Source organism: Macaca thibetana, chromosome 1 (assembly GCF_024542745.1).
Source record: "Macaca thibetana thibetana isolate TM-01 chromosome 1, ASM2454274v1, whole genome shotgun sequence".
In the NCBI taxonomy this organism is placed as follows: domain Eukaryota; kingdom Metazoa; phylum Chordata; class Mammalia; order Primates; family Cercopithecidae; genus Macaca; species Macaca thibetana.
The window spans coordinates 93,874,693-93,892,437 of record NC_065578.1 but is presented as its reverse complement, the minus strand read 5'-3'; the positions used below and the strand labels follow the sequence as shown (position 1 = coordinate 93,892,437).

The following is a 17,745-nucleotide window of genomic DNA, read 5'->3' as shown; positions in this document are numbered from 1 at the left end:
GTTCCGCCCGGCACTCAGGCAGCCTGACCTAATGGTTATCTCCCTTGTTCCCTGAACATCATGGTTATCCCGTTGTTTTTTCAAGGTGCCCAGATTTCATATTGTTTAAACAATTTGTGCAGTTAACGCAATCATTACAGGGTCCTGTGGCGACATATATTCTCAGTTTACAAAGATGATGGGGTTGAGATTAAAGACAGGTATAGGAAATCACAAGAGTATTGATTGGGGAAGTGATAAATGTCCATGAAATCTTCACAATTTATGTTCTTCTGCCATGGCTTTAGCCGATCCCTCCGTTTGAGGTCCCTGACTTCCCACAACATCTTCCATAGTAAGGATATACTATAACTTATTTAAACACTCCCCTTTGGCTAAATATTTAGGTCTGCATTTTGTTTTGCTCCTCTAGATAATACTGCAATGAGTGTACAAGTCAGCAAGTAAACTTATGCAATAGTAAGTAATGTTTCTGTAGATTCCATTCTTAGAAATTATAACTGTTTTATCAAAATATATGTACACTATAAATATTTACAAGTGGCACTAAATTATTCTGCAACAACATAAATGAGAAAATATAGAGTGGTTAAGTTCTAGGCTTATGATCTTATAAGTATCTGATCAACTCTGTAAAGAATCAGAAAATCTTAGCTATAATTCTAGCTTACAACATAAACACCAACGCAACACAACAGGAAAGAAAATATCAGAGAGATATATGAGTTACCCTAGCTGGTAACCTGCCTTTAACAAATCTGTTAAATTGGTGAGCCTTCTGTTCCTATTATTTAATTCAATGAATATTTATTGAATGCTCTCTGTCAGGCTGTGTTCTAGGCAAGTAGGCCACATTCGTGACCAAAAGAGACAAAAAACAAAAACAAAAAACCAAAAACCTCTACCTTTACTGGTTTACATTCTAGTGGCAAGAGACATACAATAAAGAATACACATAACATACAAGTTAAATAGTGTATGAAAAAATAAGTAGTTTGGAGGAAAAAACAGATAAAGGGAACTTGGAAGCGGGTGAGGGAAGTTGCATTTTTAACGTGGTCAGAGTAGACTTTATTGAAAATGACAACTGAGTGAAACTTTGAAAGAAGGGGTGAATTAGGATTTAACTAAAAGAAGACTGTTCTAGTCCCCACCTTTACCCATAAAAAGCTGGTACAGCCTGGCCAACATGGTAAAACCCTGTCTCTACTAAAAATACAAAAATTAGCCGGATGCAGTGGCATGTGCCTGTAATCCCAGCTACTAAGGAGGCTGAGGCATGAGAACTGCTTGAACCTGGGAGGCAGAGGTTGCAGTGAGCCAAGATCACGCCACTGTGCTCCAGCCTGGGTGACAGAGCAAGGCTCCATCTCAAAACAAGACAAAACAAAAAAAATGCTGGTACAAAGGCACTGAAGCAGGAACGTAGCTATCCTATTAAAAAAAAAAAAAAGAAAAAACAAAGCAGAAACAAGACTGATTTTACTGAGGAACGAACAGGAAAGAATACTAGTAGGAAATGAGATCGGAGAGGTATCAGGTAGGAGTAGGGTAGTGGCAGGCATTGAAAGGACATTGGCTTTTACTGTGACAAAACACAGAGCCATCAGCATTGTTCACAACAGCCGAAAGGTGGAAGCAAGGAAGCAACCCAAGGGGATGGATGGATACACAAAATGTGCCCCCGCCCCCCGCCACACACACAATGAAATGGCATTCAACCTTTAAAATGAATGAAACTCTGACACATGCTACAATATAGATGAACTTTGAGAACATTATGCTAAATGAAATAAACCAGCCACAAAAGGGCAAATGCTGTATGACTTCACTTATATGTGATCCCTAGAGCAGTCAAATTCATAGAGACAGAAAGAATGAGAGGTTACCAGGGGTTCAGGAGAGGAAGGAAGGAGAGTTATTGTTTAATGAGTACAGGGTTTCTATTTGGGATGATGGAAAAGTTCTGGAAATGGATAGTGGTGGTGGCTACATAACACTGTAAATGAACTTACTGCCACTGAATCACACACTTAGAAACGGATAAAAAGCCAAATTTTATGTTTATTTTTACATTTTAAAAACTTCTTAAAAAAGAATGAAGCAGCCTGACACATAGTTGATCTAAAAGAAAATAACAATTTACACACATCATTGTTAGAGTTGTTCTAAGTGACTTTTCCAAATGAATAAACATTTTTTCTGATAATTAAAGAATCATTTTGATAGACTTCTTTTTAAATAACATAATTTCCTTATCATATAAAATTGAATATACTGAATGTTCCTCATAAAGCAAGGTTATCATATAAAATAATCATACTCTACTGTTACAGCAATGCCCTTAGAAGGTCCTAAAGTTCAGTGAGCTGTAATTAAATGGTTCCCTGCTACTACGCTTTATTTCAGTAATGTTGGCCATATATACATTCTCCCCTCCCAACTGCTCTTTGTGGTTTACAATGGTATCAATATTCCCGCCTCCAATAATACCCTTCCACATTATTGTTGCAATATGCCAGGAACCCCAAAAGCAGATTTGTAATGATGTATATAAATAATAACCAGACTTACTGAAATCCTGAGTTATTCTTTTATGCTCAAAATCAAGCCTGGCTAGCCTACTCAGCATTCACTTTTCTTTATTCCATGGCTTTTGGCGGTGTTGAACAAAACTTCCAATTATGATGTCAGCCATGATAAGCCAGGGATAATTTGTCTGTATTACAAGTTTATTAAGTACATATTTTTTGTGGGGTTAAATTAAGACTAAAAGCCAACAGTAACATTTACTGAAAATTATGTTCTTGACAGCATTATATTATTGAGACTCTCAGAATGCTTTACTGGATCAACCAATGCTTTGAACCACCATATTTTTACCAATAAAAATATACCCCCAAATAATACTCCTTGATAAATCCTACCTTCTATAAATTTATCATAACAAATCAAAAATTCTACACATAAATTTAAGTAAAAGAAAAATTATATAAAAATATGGTGTTTATGAAGACTGATTAGTTTCTTTAAACACTGTTAAGTACGCCTTACTGAAAAGGTAAAAATCTTAATAAGTTACAAAGTGCTTGTTTTTTGGAGACAGGGTCTCAGTCTGTAGCTCCGACTGGAGTACAGTGGTGCAATCTCTGCTCACTGTGCAACCTCTGCCTCCCTGGCACAAGCGATCCTCCCACCTCAGTCGCCTGCGTAACCAGGACCAAAGGTGTGCACCACCACACCTGGCTATTTTTTTTTGTATTTTTCAGAGACGGGGTTTTGCCATGTTGCCCAGGCTGGTCTCAAACTCCTGAGTTCAAGCAATCCGCCCATCTCAGACAAAGTACTATTTTAATCCCCACATGGTAACCTGCAAGCTGTTACCTCTTAGGTTCTCTCCAGTCTACATACCTCCCAGAATAATATCTAGACAGATAAATATGGCTGTATTGGGGAATTTCTAATGGAAAATGGTATAAAATCTCTTATTCCAAAGAAGTGTTTATTATTTGGTTACAAATGTAACCCAAAAGGCAAATGAATCATAAAGTAGGAAACATTTATTTGAGAGGCCAAGTCTCAGTTTTATTATGCCTCTTTCCAAGAGGGAAAGTAATCTTTATTTTCAAGTAAGCCAGATGAGTAGAAAATAATTAGAGGTTGCAAAGAACTGAAGAATATTTGTTGACTATAGAAAGGCTATGCTAAGAAAAACAATAAAAAGACATAATGAATGTGAGAAACCCAAGTCTACTTTAGAATACTTTAAGTCAGAAAGAGGTAAGAATTCGTAACAGTGAACCAAAAAGAGAGGAGTCAGAGAAACAGTTGCCAAGGGAGGAGAAAACAAGAATCACAGGATAGACACCAGGAAGTATGGAGCATGGTTATGAAGTAAAACACTCCAACAAGTAAGGACATAAGTGAGGACTTGAGACTTTCCAAATGAAATCCAAAAAACAGAAAAAATTAAGGACATTTTTAAGACTATAGAAATGAAATTATAGAAATGACAGAAGTCTATTAAAGCCAAACATAAGGGTTTTAAAAGAAAAGACTTTGAACTAAAAAAGAAAGTGACAGCTTTAGTGTGGTAACATCATGACAAAAGGTTATTATGGACCATAATCATGATCGATCTATTCTGTGTATCCCAACGCCCTTTCTCATTGTGCCTCAGTCATGTGTGTCCCTATATTGTTGGTATATTTTATTTCTGCATAGACAGAAGTGAGAGTAAGTAGGAGAAAGGGCCAAGAGGCATCCTTCAACGAAGTCTCACGTCCTTTTTATCCTTGGACAGTGGCAATAAAGGGGCTACTGGAAATGAAGCCTGGCTACCTACTTTGCCAAAGGAACATTCAAGTGACTGAAGTACCTGGAGCTACGTAAGAAAACACTTCTGCAATATGTGGAGCCAGTCGATATTTATCAACTACATTTACATTTTCTGTACTTCATCATGTATTTCCTGGCTTTGGAATAAATATGATAATAATAGACTACTCTTTGTTGAATAAGTTCAAAGTACTTTGCATAACTAACAATTTTCATTTTTATAATTCATTGAAAAGAAAGTAGACATGTGCTTAATACAAATTACTAAGAGCAGAAAACTGAACACTTCCTTAAGACTGTAACAAATTAAAAACAAGTCCAATAATCATACTCTTTATTTTATAAACTATCAGACAATATTCCTTCAAAGACAGCAGTAGGAAAAAAAATCCCCACATAAAACACAAACTACAGATGGCCATGCACATAAGCATGTGGAGAGGAATTCCAGAGCTGTGTTGTCCAATACCATAGCCACTACTCACATGTGGCTATTTAATTTTAAATCATATTAATTAAATTAAAATTTAAATTCAGTTTTGCAGCTGTACTAGTAACATTTCACATGCTCAGTATCTACACATGGCTATTTTACTGGATAGTGAAAGTATAGAGCATTTCCATCATCGCAGAAAGTTCTACGGGAAAGTGTTGTTCTAGAGAAATGGTGTCTAGAATGGGGAAGATAGCCTATGTGATAGGAATTTGTTACTAATTATGAAGATTTCTGGATCTGAACCAGTCATAAAGCCACAACATAGAGAAAACCTAAATAGTAACCCTTAAATCTGCCAGTCTTACAAAATCATACAAAAACATTCAACTTTTGTCTTTTCTTTTTAATTTGGTCTGCCATATCCCATTTCATTAGCATAGTAGATTGAATCAACATCAGTATTTATTTGGCATGGGATTTTACTTGTTTTAGGTGAGTGTCTATTTGTAGCACTACTGTGCGACTCTTCCCCTGTTTTCATCAGTAATAAAACAGTCTGTATTTTGTTTTTATAGGTACAAATCATCCTGTACAGTCACAATAATACCAACCACATCATAAGTTTCTTTTTAATGTAAAGAGACTAAAATTATATTTGTGTTTAAATATTCATTTTACACTGGAGACTCCAATTTACTATATTTTCTATGGCTTTCTTGACATAAACTTCATTTACAAAAAGTTTTTTGGTAGTAGTATTTGAAATTTTGAAGTCCTGTCAATTAAGAAAAATAGATTTCTAAGTGTTTCAAAGACTTACTTTTTAAAGCAATTCTGTGGATTCAGAGACTAAGTCGAGCCTTAAAGTTAATTTAAATATTCAGGTAACCTTTTTTCAGTTCACATTTTAAAGATGATTTAAGCTTCTCCGTCTCAAAAAATAAATAAATAAATAAACTTACTTCAAAATTAAGGTCACGGATCAAAATATCTCCATTTGGCGTTGCTAAAGGAACATGATCAAACCTATAGAGGAAATTCAAAAAAAGAGAACTACTGTAAAGTATATAAGGAACTAATACAACTCAATACCAAAAATACAAATAATCTGATTAAAAAATGGGCAAAGGGCTTAAACACTTCTTAAAAGAAAAAATTCAGATGGCCAACAGGCATACGAAAAGGTGCTCAACATCTCTAGTCATCAGGAAAATGCAAATCAAAACCACAATGAGATGTCACCTCTCACCTGTTAGGATGACTATTATCAAACAGACAAATGGTAAGTGTTGGCAAAGATATGCAGAAAGGAAACCTTGTATGTTGTTGGTGGGACTACAAATAGTACAGTTATTATGGAAAACAGTATGGATGTTCCTCAAAAAATTAAAAGTAGGACTACTGTATGACCTAGCAATCCCACTTCTGGGTACATTTGCAAAGGAAATAAAATCAGTATCTCAAAAAGAATCTTCCTCCCATGTCCACTCCAGCATTACTCACGATAGTCTGTATATGAAAACTACCTAAATGTCCTTCAGCTGATGAGAGGATAAAGAAAATATAGTGTATATAGTGTGTATATATTCACACACACACAAAATACATACAATAGAATATTACTCCACCTTTAAAAAAGAAGGAAACCGGACCATTTTCAACATAGATGGATCTGGAGGACATTACGTTAAGCAAAATAAGCAAGACACAAAAAGAGAAACACTATATGATCTTACTTGTATGTGGAATTTAAAATAGTCAAACTCATAGAAGTAGAGAGTAGGATGGTGGTTGCCGGGGGGTAGGGAGAGAGGAAATGGGGTTAATATCGGTCAAACGGCACAACATTTCAGTGATGCCAGATGAATAAATCCTGTAGATACACTGTACAGGGACAATAGTAGAAAATACTACATTGTATACCTGAAATTTGCTAAGACACATCTAAATTAAATTCTCACCAAACACACACAAAAATGGTAACTGTAGAGGTGACAGGTAAATTAATTAGCCTAAATGTAATCATTTCACAACGTATACAGATATCAAAGCATCAAGTTGTATACTTTAAATATTAATATACGCAATTTTTATGTCAATGATACCTCAAAGCTGTTTTTCAAAAAAGCAGAAATAATTTTAAACACTAAGCAATTGTAAGCTGAAAAAGAAAGACTACTATGAAGTTTAACAAACATTTATGGTGCTAAAGAACCTTTTTCTGTACGTACTTTATAATGTTATCTGCAATAATGATTTCTCCAGCACCAGGTATCAAGGGAATGACTTGTACTCCTTCAATACCTTAAATGGAAAATAGGTATTAAAGCATCATATTACGTCAGCAAACACTTAAAATTGTGACCTTAAACTGTGACACTCATATTTACCCTTTTCCTGTTGCGAGACCATTGTGCGCTCATATTTGCCATGATTTAAATCCTTCAGTACTTGCATTAATTCTGTAATCCGAGCAGTAAAACTAAAATTTTAGAAAAGGAAACCATAATCAAAACTCCAGACTACTGTCACATCTTTTATTTTACACAAACTTAAGTTCCTAAAATTATAATCTAGTATAAATGAAGTAACCTAACAGTCTCATCAACATAAAGTATTAATGATAGCATGCATGCTTTATTATGTTTCAGTAGGAAAGCAGGAATATAGGGATGAAGAAAGAGGTTTCCATAGGATCCCCAACTCAACAGATACTTCATTAATAGCCAAGTCAAGACAGTTATTTGCTGAGAATTTTCAGGAGGTTTCTCTTGTATACTACAAAAGGACCACTACACTAGTATATTCCTTAGACCCAGGAAGTATGGACTCTGAGCTCTTGTTGAAGCGGCCTATAAAGCCATGTATAAAGTTGGTCTTTCTATCCAAGGAAGGCATTCATTAAATGTATGCTGAATGCATGCTGCCTTCCTGCAAATGGAAGAATCTGAAAGATTCCCTCTTTCTTACTCTCAAGAGGGGAAAGATGAAGAGTTCTTATTATTAGATAGAAATCACTGTGGCAGTAGAGAAAAATCAAAACTAACAACGAAAGGTTGGAGATAATAAAAATGACCATAATCGCCAAAGAGAAAGTATTCTGCATCGAAGAAGAAAACAGGATTTTTCTCTGAATAACAAGCAGAAACCTCCTAAAGCAAACTTTGGGAGGTGATGAATGCTTATGATCTTGATGGTTTCACAGGTGTATAACTTATCCCCATGTTCATCAAATTGTATACATTAAATAGGAACAGTTTCTTATATGTCAATCATACCTCAACAAAGTGGAGAAAAGAGAAAGAAAGGAAGGCAGGGAGAGGGAGGGAGGGAGGGAAGAGAAAAACATACACACCTACAGAGGAAGAGAAAGAGAAAGAGAGAGAGAGAGAGAAAGGAAACATCCTTAAGAAACAGAAAAAGAACCTTATATACCATGAACTGTCAAGCCATAAGAAAAGTTAACAAGTAGGAAGAATGTTAGTATTCTCATGAAAGAGACTCTACTCATAGTAGTTAACAACTTCTATATTGCCATGAAGACCTTAACTGCCACAGGAGCTAAGAAGGAGGAAAAAGAGAAATACGAAGATGGATCACAGGCCTAGGAAAGCTATTAAGTCATCAAACTTCTTCAGGTGACCTAAAATTTATGGTGTTTTTTATACCATACCATGCCCTTTATATTGGAGATTGAAATACTGAAATATTAATATTTTACATTCTATGGTCTAAAGATAATTTCACTACCAGACAATATGACTACATTCACAAGCACACCTACAGATACAAGTTAACTTCTCATATTTTTTTCCCATTAAAGTCAACTTCATTTCTATTCATCGGTTTTTGCTAGGTTGCCGGTATCAAAGATCTACGAAAAAATGGTATGGTAGAGGACAAGAAAATTTAAATGAGAAAATTCTATTCATTAACTTAGTTTTCTGTGAATTAAGACTGCCATGATTCAATATTTCCCAACTTAGCAAATACCAGTGTCCATGGAGCAAACAACTTGACAGCCTCTAATCTACTGTAATGTGCAAACCAGTTGTCTTAAAGAAACATGAAAAGTTCACCATCAGAAAAATTTTCCTTAATTTTCTATCAAAAACCACCTTCTTGGGGTAGGAAATGTTATCCCTTACCTTAACTTCAGCTAGTACAATCATTCAGGATAGCATATTTTTAAAAATTATTTTCTGCAACTGCTCATTATTACTAATCTTACCCAGCCAATCTAGTCATTTCACGCCCAGCCAAAACGATTCGACCCAGAGCTTGAGACATTCGCAAAAGCATTCTTCCACTTTGGTAGTAATCCTTAAATAGAAATAAGTATTAGTTTTTACTTATAGTTCTAGGACTAAAAATTTGGCTTTATTTTTACTGTTACAGTTTCATTGTGTTATCATCACTTTACCTCTAGAAGTTCCGAATGTGTACTCTTGAGATGTCGAGGATGAGACAAATCTAAGAAAGGGCGACTGACAACTAAGTAACCAACCACAGTGGCAAGGTCTGAAACCAAACAGGTTAAGATTTAAAACAGTAACAGTATTTCACCTTTTCCACAAATCTCATCTCTTTCAAAATATACTTACATTTGGCAATAATGTTATCAATGAAGCCCATTGAAAAACGAAACAAAATGAAATTATGTAGGTGCTCCACCTGGCAGAAAACAAAAACAAAAAAACATATTTTTTTCTATGTATAAAAACTTGAATCACTATGAGGATAAAACAAACTGCATTGTTCATTTATTCAACAAATATTTACTGAATGCCCATGATTTCTGTTTATATTGTACATCACACCACCGAGCACAATGGTCATCACAGAGTGGGTGCCAAACAAACACTTCATGAAACCTTTTTTATGCAAACAGCATGGAAATTACATAAACAATTTTAACAACGCTGTTTCTCTTGCATGAAAAAGAACAATGCTATTGTAGTCACCATGCTTTTGGATACATATATCCCAAAAGAGAACAACGACGAAAGCAAAAAGAACAGAGAGATATTAACTAGTTTGAGTGAAACACTAGCTGTCCAGATTGGCACTCAATGCTTTGCTTTCAGTGGAGACACATGGTCTGTGCTTTATCTAAGAATTGTATTACACCCAGTCTGAACTGAGTGTTAATGTAAATCAGTGCCACATAGCCTCAGTTTTAGCTTTAACATAAGCATGCATTGCCTCAAAACTACAAGTCTAAAACTGCTTTTTATTCTGGGGTTGTTGCATTCTCAAACTGTCCATCTACCAGATTACTCAAGGTCCTGCATGATCTGGCACTGAGTTCTATTTTTAAGGTCATATGCTTCTACTTTGCTCCTCCTCACCAAGCTCTAGAAATAATGGTTTCTCAAACATGTACCTTTTTAAGGCTTTCTTCTTGCTCTTCCCACTGCCAGGAATACATTCGTCTAAGATATTTACATTTTGTGACTCCTTCACCTTCATGTAGATTTCTGACTAAATGTCACCTCCTCAAGAAAGACCTTGGCCATTCCAGCTAAAGTAGCTGGGCAATAGCCCCCTTCATATCTATACCTTTATCCTGCTTCATTTTTGGCCACAGAATTCATTACTACCTGAAATTATACAGAACATCTAGTTGTTTATTTACTGTCTCCTCCACTAAAATGTGGCTTCCTGAGTACAGGGTAGCTTGTTAACAACTTGGTATCTTCTGCAACTAGACAATGTCTGGAACATTTATTCAATGGCTACCACGTGTCAGACACTGTACTCAAGCTGGAGATACAATGAATAGAACATAGAATGTCCCTGAATTCATGGAGTTTATATTCTAATGAAAGAGGGTAGCTAGTAAACAAGATAATTAGAGACTGTAATATAGTCATCCCTCGGTATCCAAAGGGGATTGGTTCCAGAACCTTTCTGGATGCCAAAATCCATGGATGCTCAAGTCCCTAAGGAAAAATGGCATAGTATTTGCATATACCTGAGCATGACATCCCGTACACTTTACTTATTTATTTTTTGAGACAGAGTTTCACTCTGTCGCCAAGGCTGGAGTGCAGTGGTGCCATCTCGGCTCACTGCACCCTTCGCCCCCTGGGTTCAAGTGATTCTCCTGCCTCAGCCTCCCAAGTAGCTGGGATTACAGGCGCCTGCCACAACACCTGGCTAATTTTTGTATTTTTAGTAGAGATGGGGTTTTGTCATGTTCGTCAGGCTGGTCTCGAACACCTGACCTCGAGTGATCTGCCCGCCTCAGCTTCCCAAAGTGCTGGGACTACAGGAGTGAGCCACCATGCCTGGCTCATCCCAAACACTTTAAGTCATCTCTAAATTACTTACAATACTTAATACAATATAAACAGCTGTTATACTAATGCCTGTATTGTTCAGAGAATAATGACAAGAAAAAATATGTGTATATAACTACAGACACAATTTCTTTTTCTGAATATTTTCAATCTGCGCGTGGTTGAATCCATGGATTTGGAATCCACAGATGCAGAGGGTTTTATATATATATATATATTTTTTTTTTTTTAAGGAAAGATGATGATTAAAACAGGAAGGAACTTTTGGAGGTTATTTCAAATAGGCTGATCAGAGAAGACAAATCTTCAATAAGGTGTTAACATTTGGGCTGAAAATCTAAAGGATGAGAATAAGCAAGCCAGGTGGAGAGCAAGCTGGTGAACTGCAGGCCCCTGAAAAATTACCTTAAATGTATTCTACCAGTGAGCACTCTAAAAGTTCTGCCATGTTAAATACTGATGAGGCAAAAATTCAATTTCTGAAATAATTTAAAATGACAATTTATTTAACCTCTTTAACTCATCTAAAATATACACTTAATTTCACAAACTTCAGACTTCCACTAAAATGTAAGCTCCTTAAAGGCAAGATTTTATCCATCATGTCCACCACCATCATCCTTAGCACCTGGAGTAAGCACAGGCAACTAGATGGCATTCAATATCTTCTGAATAAATAATGGAATAAAAGTACTTGAATTCAAATTTTCCAAGTGGCAATCAAAAAATGAAGTACAGCTTTCACAAGAAACAATGCTTTAATTCTTTAAAACAAAAAGCCAGCAAACTCCAACCCGCAGTCCAAATCTAGCCTGCTACTTGTTTTTGTAAGTAAAGTTTTATTAGAACATAGCCACACTCACTCATTTATGTATTATATATAGCTACTCTGGAGTAGCGGAGCTGAATAGTTGCAACAGACTGTGTGGTATGAAAAGCCTAAAATATACACATACTATCTTGCCCTTTACGGAAAAAGTTTGCTGACCCCTGCTTTACATAATAATCTTCATTGTATTTTCATGAATGCTACAGGAACAAATTCTTTCCGTGGGAATCACTAAATTTATCACTAAATAAGGCTCCTAAGCAACCTCTGTAAAAATACACTTAATATTATTTTAATAAATCTATGCAATTTTATAAATGGGCACTTGAATATACTGATATGATAGTTTTTAGTCTTGCATTTTTTATTAAAAATGCAGTATAAAATCCTTTATAGCTATTTTTCAAAATATCTTTAAGATACGTATACATACGTGTGTGTGTGCGGGGGGGGGGGGGCGTGTATCGGTCATAGGCAAAAAAACACACACAAAAAAACCATTTCCATAAACACATGAACTTCAAGTGTGTTTCCTTACCAGTTTTCGGAAGACTGAGTGGACTGTCTGTTTTTCTCTTTTATTCCCATTGTAAAAGGCAATTTCTTCACTGTTAAAGAAAATAATTTAGCAATTAATTTTAATGTTACCTATACTTGAAAAATAATTGAAATACAGTATATGATGGCTGAATGTTTGTATTTAAATGGACATTTTGTGACTAAGAGCTTATCTGGTGCATCTCAAACCACAGTCTATACTTGAGATTCTGTTCCTAGCTCAGCTGATCGGAGCACAGGAATACACCCTTGACTGAATCATATGCTGGACTGCAACCTATGCCATAGGTATCCTGGCTACAAAAGACATACTGCACTAATTCTCGGAAATTTGAAATTAGAGAAAGAAGTTGCTGTGATGTACAGAAAGGCAGGGCTGGGACCGACATTGCAGACTTCAAGTTATAGTATAGGCCCAAACAAGGAGATGAAAAAGCGACAGCTAGAAAAAGATGGATAGTGATGCCTTGACATACAGCCTTTTAAAGACAGAAAAGCAGGCTAAGTCCCACCGGCTTCAAAGTGCCAGCTCCCAGGAGGAAACCCTGGAAAAACCCCATCATATCCTCACAACAATTCCACTTTTCCTGAGCAACTGTGCATGGGTCCACAAGGGCCACAGGGATCATGACTAGAAAAAAAGGGTATTTTATAGATGAAGAAAAGTTCAGTGTAGTTAAGTAAATTTGTAAAGGTCGCAGAGCCAGCAGGTCAGGGAGTTGAAATTGTAACTTCTATCTGACCCTAACATTTATAGTCTTTCTACTACACAGGCAAGATGTAAGCTTTCCCAGCAAAGTACCTCTTATGGCAGAGGTAAATATTCATAGAGAAGTCTAGAAGGCAAGGTTGAAATATTTCTTTAAAGTCTCTTTTTTCCCCTAAACAATTTATGTTTTATATTTCTATTTTGAAATGGACCTGTGTTTTTCATAAAAACAAGGTACCACCTACCTCAACCTCTTCAAGTAAAATTAATTTCCCATAAAATATGACACATTTGTCATGTGTTTCATGGTTTCCTTGACAAAATGACACAGAGCCTCAGAGTATAAGAAGCCTACAGTTCTATACCTCTAATTACTTTTTAAAAAAACTTCCTTCTACCTCCTCTCTACACCTAAGCCTATGGAAGAAGATGAGGTGAGGATTCTCCTCCTGAACTGAGTCATTTTAGCCTTAATGAAAAATCTGAAAGGATAAAACATCCTGGAATATTGATGGCTGCCCATCCAACATCTATTCTCTTCATTGTCCTTCTTCCTAAAATAATCCCAACTTTCTTAAAGTTATCTATTATTTTCCATGTACCCTAATGCTTTAGGAATGCCTCAACCCCATTTATAGGGTCCCACTGGTCTAAGCCAATCACTTTGCTGTGATTGCTTTAGGCATGGTCAAGTGATAATTCCAGCCAATCAGATATGAGGGAAAGTCAGCTGTGGGACTCTTGGGAAAGGTTTCTTTGCTCTCATAAAGATACACCAGGAGAGATGGCCCCTTTTTGTTTCTGGAGCTTTCTGCAGGGGAGAGAAGCTAGTGAAATCTGTAACTGCTATCGCCATCTTGTGGTCACAAGAAGAACTAGCCCGAGGAATGGGGCAGCATACAAAGCAGGGCAGAGCCAGGAGACACCAGAGAGCCAGAGCCCTGATAATGCCAGCCTGGAACTGCCCTGTCTTAAGCGTTCTCATGTGAAGCAGTGAGTGTTCTTATTACTGGAGACATGAGTCATGCTTTCTGTTTCTTTCAGTAAAAGGTATCTTTCATTTACTTGGCAAATCACCTCTTAACTCTATTCCACTGCCTCCCTAGAGCAAAAAACCCTATTTAAAACTTGTACTATTTTAGCAATCCAAGGAAATAAAGGAAGAGGGAACTGTCATTTGTAAATGCCTACAGAGTAGAATATTAAATACATATTAAAACTCTCAAAATGACTTAACATTGACAGATCAATATATGAGAACATTTATTAAGCATTTGCTCCATATAGAAAACTGAGCTGGAACCTTTATATATATTACCAAATTTAATCCTCATTGCAACCCTATATTATCTACCTATTATAAACAAAAGTGAAACTATGAATAATTCACTAAAATCAAATACATGTAATTGATAAGCGGAAGAAGTAGATTTTGAAACTAGTATGGCTAGCTCCGAAGTCCACACTTTCTCTTCCTTACATTTAAAAAACTGTAGAAAATAGGTAGAGGCACATGCAGTGACAGTGAATCATTGAGCATTATGAAAAGTCAAAATAAAAATATTTGTGGAAAAACAGACAAAATTTTCTTGGAACAGGTATTGTGAGTTGAAATTTTAATTGTAAACTGATTATGTCTAAAGTAAAATTAACAGAAAATTCATCAACAGACGGTATGAACATGTGAATCAAGAATACTACATAGTTAATAAGAAAGAGAGTTCAAAATATTCATGATCACTACTTTATAAAACTAGTCTCTTTCATAATGTATATTTTCAATACAATATGCACATTATTACAGTAACAGTGTTACTAGACATTTTGGAGTCAATTTAAATGACATCAATATCCATGGAAATGAATTTTTAGCAAGTCTTTAATGCATTTGTCTTTACCTGTTTGTGATGAGCCGAGAATTAACGTATCTATATTCTCCTTCATACTTTTGCTCAGTTATTGTCATCCTACCAATGGGTCTTCTAAGTCGAGTTAGGAATAGCCCAGAAACAACCAAGTAGGCCATCATGCTTGCTGGGCCCTATTATTATCGGGAGAGAAAGATACAGAAAGTTCTGGGATATAATAATAAATTCACTTAGATACAAACGTACAATTTTTATAATTAACCTCAATGACTGAAAGAAATTGCTCTACTGGGTAATTTTTTCCCCTTGTTTTTTTTCTGAAAAAGTACACAGTAGCCTCTACACTTTTACCACTCATGAGCTTTTCCTCTCACCACTGTAGCTTATCCCTCAGCTCTCCTACATTTTGCTTACCTAAAAACTCCTAATTGCAGTTCTCACTTTTCCTGTTATCTAACACTCTTCTGTTGGAATTCTTCTTGATAATCTCTTAAGATTCCACAATAATTCTTGGACCTCTTTTTCTTGCCTTCTCTTTTAATATTAATATTCCCTCAAATTCCTTCCTTAGTTCTCTTCTCATCTCAAATCTATACCCCTGGACCTATAACTCTTATGAACCCAAGATATAAGTACTACACATCTTTACCTTAATACTGTGCAGATGCCTCAAGTTCAGCTCCCCCCTGAACGAGCTCTGTCTTTCCCTGCTTGTACATCTTGCTTCCAGCTGCTGTACTATGTATTAATAACTTTGTAGGTGACCTTATCACCCATTGACCATCCCAAGAGAAAAGCTTCAAGCATACATTTCCAAGTTCATCATAGGCACTTCCCTCATTCTCCTATATACACTATACTCTGCCATACTAAAATAAATGTTTCCTGAACTGTTTCCATTTAGTGAGATTGTTCTTATGTTTAGCAAGCATGACATAATCTAATGGATGTCTACTTACCTCCCCAAAGCAGCTCAGATACCACCTCCAGTTCTTCCTGGCACTAAATACTTTATTGAAACTTCTATTACTAAACTTTATCATGCTGCATTATAACTGTTTGACTATCTACCTGTTTTACCACATTGTAATTCCTCTTCAGCAGGAACTGTGTCTTACTTATTTTTTTATTCCTACTATCTAGCACAATATATGTGCTAGTATGTATTCAAGATTAAAAAAAAAATTAAATCTGATCAATTCAATGCATTTCAACAACTACTACAAATGTGAACCAAAAAGATAACTAAAACAGTTTCTGCCTTTAAGAAATGCAGAATCAGATAACAGGTAGACATGGAGACATATTTAAGTATCACAAAAATGTAGCTAAGTACCATAAAAATATGACTGCAAGGAGACAAGAAGGATTTGGCCTATTCACTTGCTTACAGTAAAACAAAATATAAGAATAATAAAACCTGGATCACACGATAGCAAAGAATTAGGAAGATAAACAGAAAAATTCAAAAAACCAAACAAAGCAAAACCAAAACCCTGCTTTCCCAGTGTTTTGGAAAGCAACAAAAACCAGTACGGAAATAATTTATTAATCAACTGAAATGCATATACACACACACACACACATATATAAAACAACCATATTATTATATGGTTGCATTATAAACATATAACAATAACGTTACATATTAAATGACTAAAGTTACATTTCAATAAGATAACTCAAAGAAAACTTAAAAGTGATTCTTGCCATCACAAATATCAGACTTGGATAATAAGGCTCATGGGATAGCCAACCATTTATATTATAAAATAGTCTTGGAACTGTTATACCCACTCTAAATGTATCGTTACTTTAACATTAGAATTTCATATTAATATGGACGTCTCCATATCTCTTTTTAGACATCACTTTGAAACAATAAGTATAAGTATATTCATGGTTTAAATACTTCTGTTTTATCATTTTTTTTTTAAAGAAGCAGGTCTCGCTTTTTGTCCAGGCTTGTCTCGAACTCCTGGATTCAAGCGATCCTCCCATCTCAGCCTCCCAAAGTGCTGGGATTACAGACGTGAGCCACCACCCCTGGCCAATATATTTGTCTGGTTTTTAATGCCACAAAATTGAAAATTAAGAAGAAAAATTAGTACTTCTAAAATCTCGAGTAAAGTATTATTTTATAACTGGACTTTGTTAGGTAAATCATGTGAAAATACATTCTTTGAGATATACAAAAATTCTTACAGGCCATCAAGCTATTCACAATATGTATTTCAAATATTGTATTGTATCAATTTAAAAGGTGAAATAAAAGAAGACTCACCTGAGCTCCAATTGCACTCGTTAACTTAAAGATATACAAAACTATGTCTAAAAATGGCTGTAAAATAAATATTAGAATACACAAATTAAAACTAAAGCACTAGAATGATAGCTAATACAACATGTTAACTACAAAATGTTATTAAACATTTAATACATAATTATCAACATGTAGAGTTCCCACTATGTATAATGTATTGTGATAGTAACTAGATCAAAGAATACATGAAAGATAACAGTTTTCCTCTCAAGAAACTTAAAATGGGAACAGCTTACACAATGTCTACTGACCATCAAGTAGGAAAAACATTTATCACTTTCCATCAACTAAGATACCTCTACTGTGATAATTAACCACCAGTAACTCAGTAATGTGTCAATATAATGTAAAGATACTAAATGACCTGAGATGTAACCCC

General features: G+C 35.4%; 2 protein-coding genes across 9 annotated transcripts in view; one reads left to right on the top strand and one right to left on the bottom strand.

Annotated features, from left to right (window-relative positions):
- LOC126947599 (protein FAM136A-like) overlaps positions 1 to 17,745 on the top strand; it is a 151,197-nt gene that overhangs the window by 6,710 nt on the left and 126,742 nt on the right. The gene's annotated exons all lie outside the window — the stretch shown is intronic.
- ABCD3 (ATP binding cassette subfamily D member 3) overlaps positions 1 to 17,745 on the bottom strand; it is a 134,202-nt gene that overhangs the window by 16,092 nt on the left and 100,365 nt on the right. For all 8 annotated transcript variants that reach the window (XM_050778140.1, XM_050778102.1, XM_050778112.1 and 5 more), the window contains 9 exons: positions 17,328 to 17,384; positions 15,074 to 15,216; positions 12,447 to 12,516; positions 9,379 to 9,448; positions 9,198 to 9,295; positions 9,006 to 9,097; positions 7,165 to 7,256; positions 7,006 to 7,078; positions 5,737 to 5,800 (listed from right to left, as the gene is read on the bottom strand). In XM_050778140.1, coding sequence (XP_050634097.1) covers positions 5,737 to 5,800; positions 7,006 to 7,078; positions 7,165 to 7,256; positions 9,006 to 9,097; positions 9,198 to 9,295; positions 9,379 to 9,448; positions 12,447 to 12,516; positions 15,074 to 15,216; positions 17,328 to 17,384 — 759 coding nt within the window. The remainder of the gene's footprint in view (positions 1 to 5,736; positions 5,801 to 7,005; positions 7,079 to 7,164; positions 7,257 to 9,005; positions 9,098 to 9,197; positions 9,296 to 9,378; positions 9,449 to 12,446; positions 12,517 to 15,073; positions 15,217 to 17,327; positions 17,385 to 17,745) is intronic.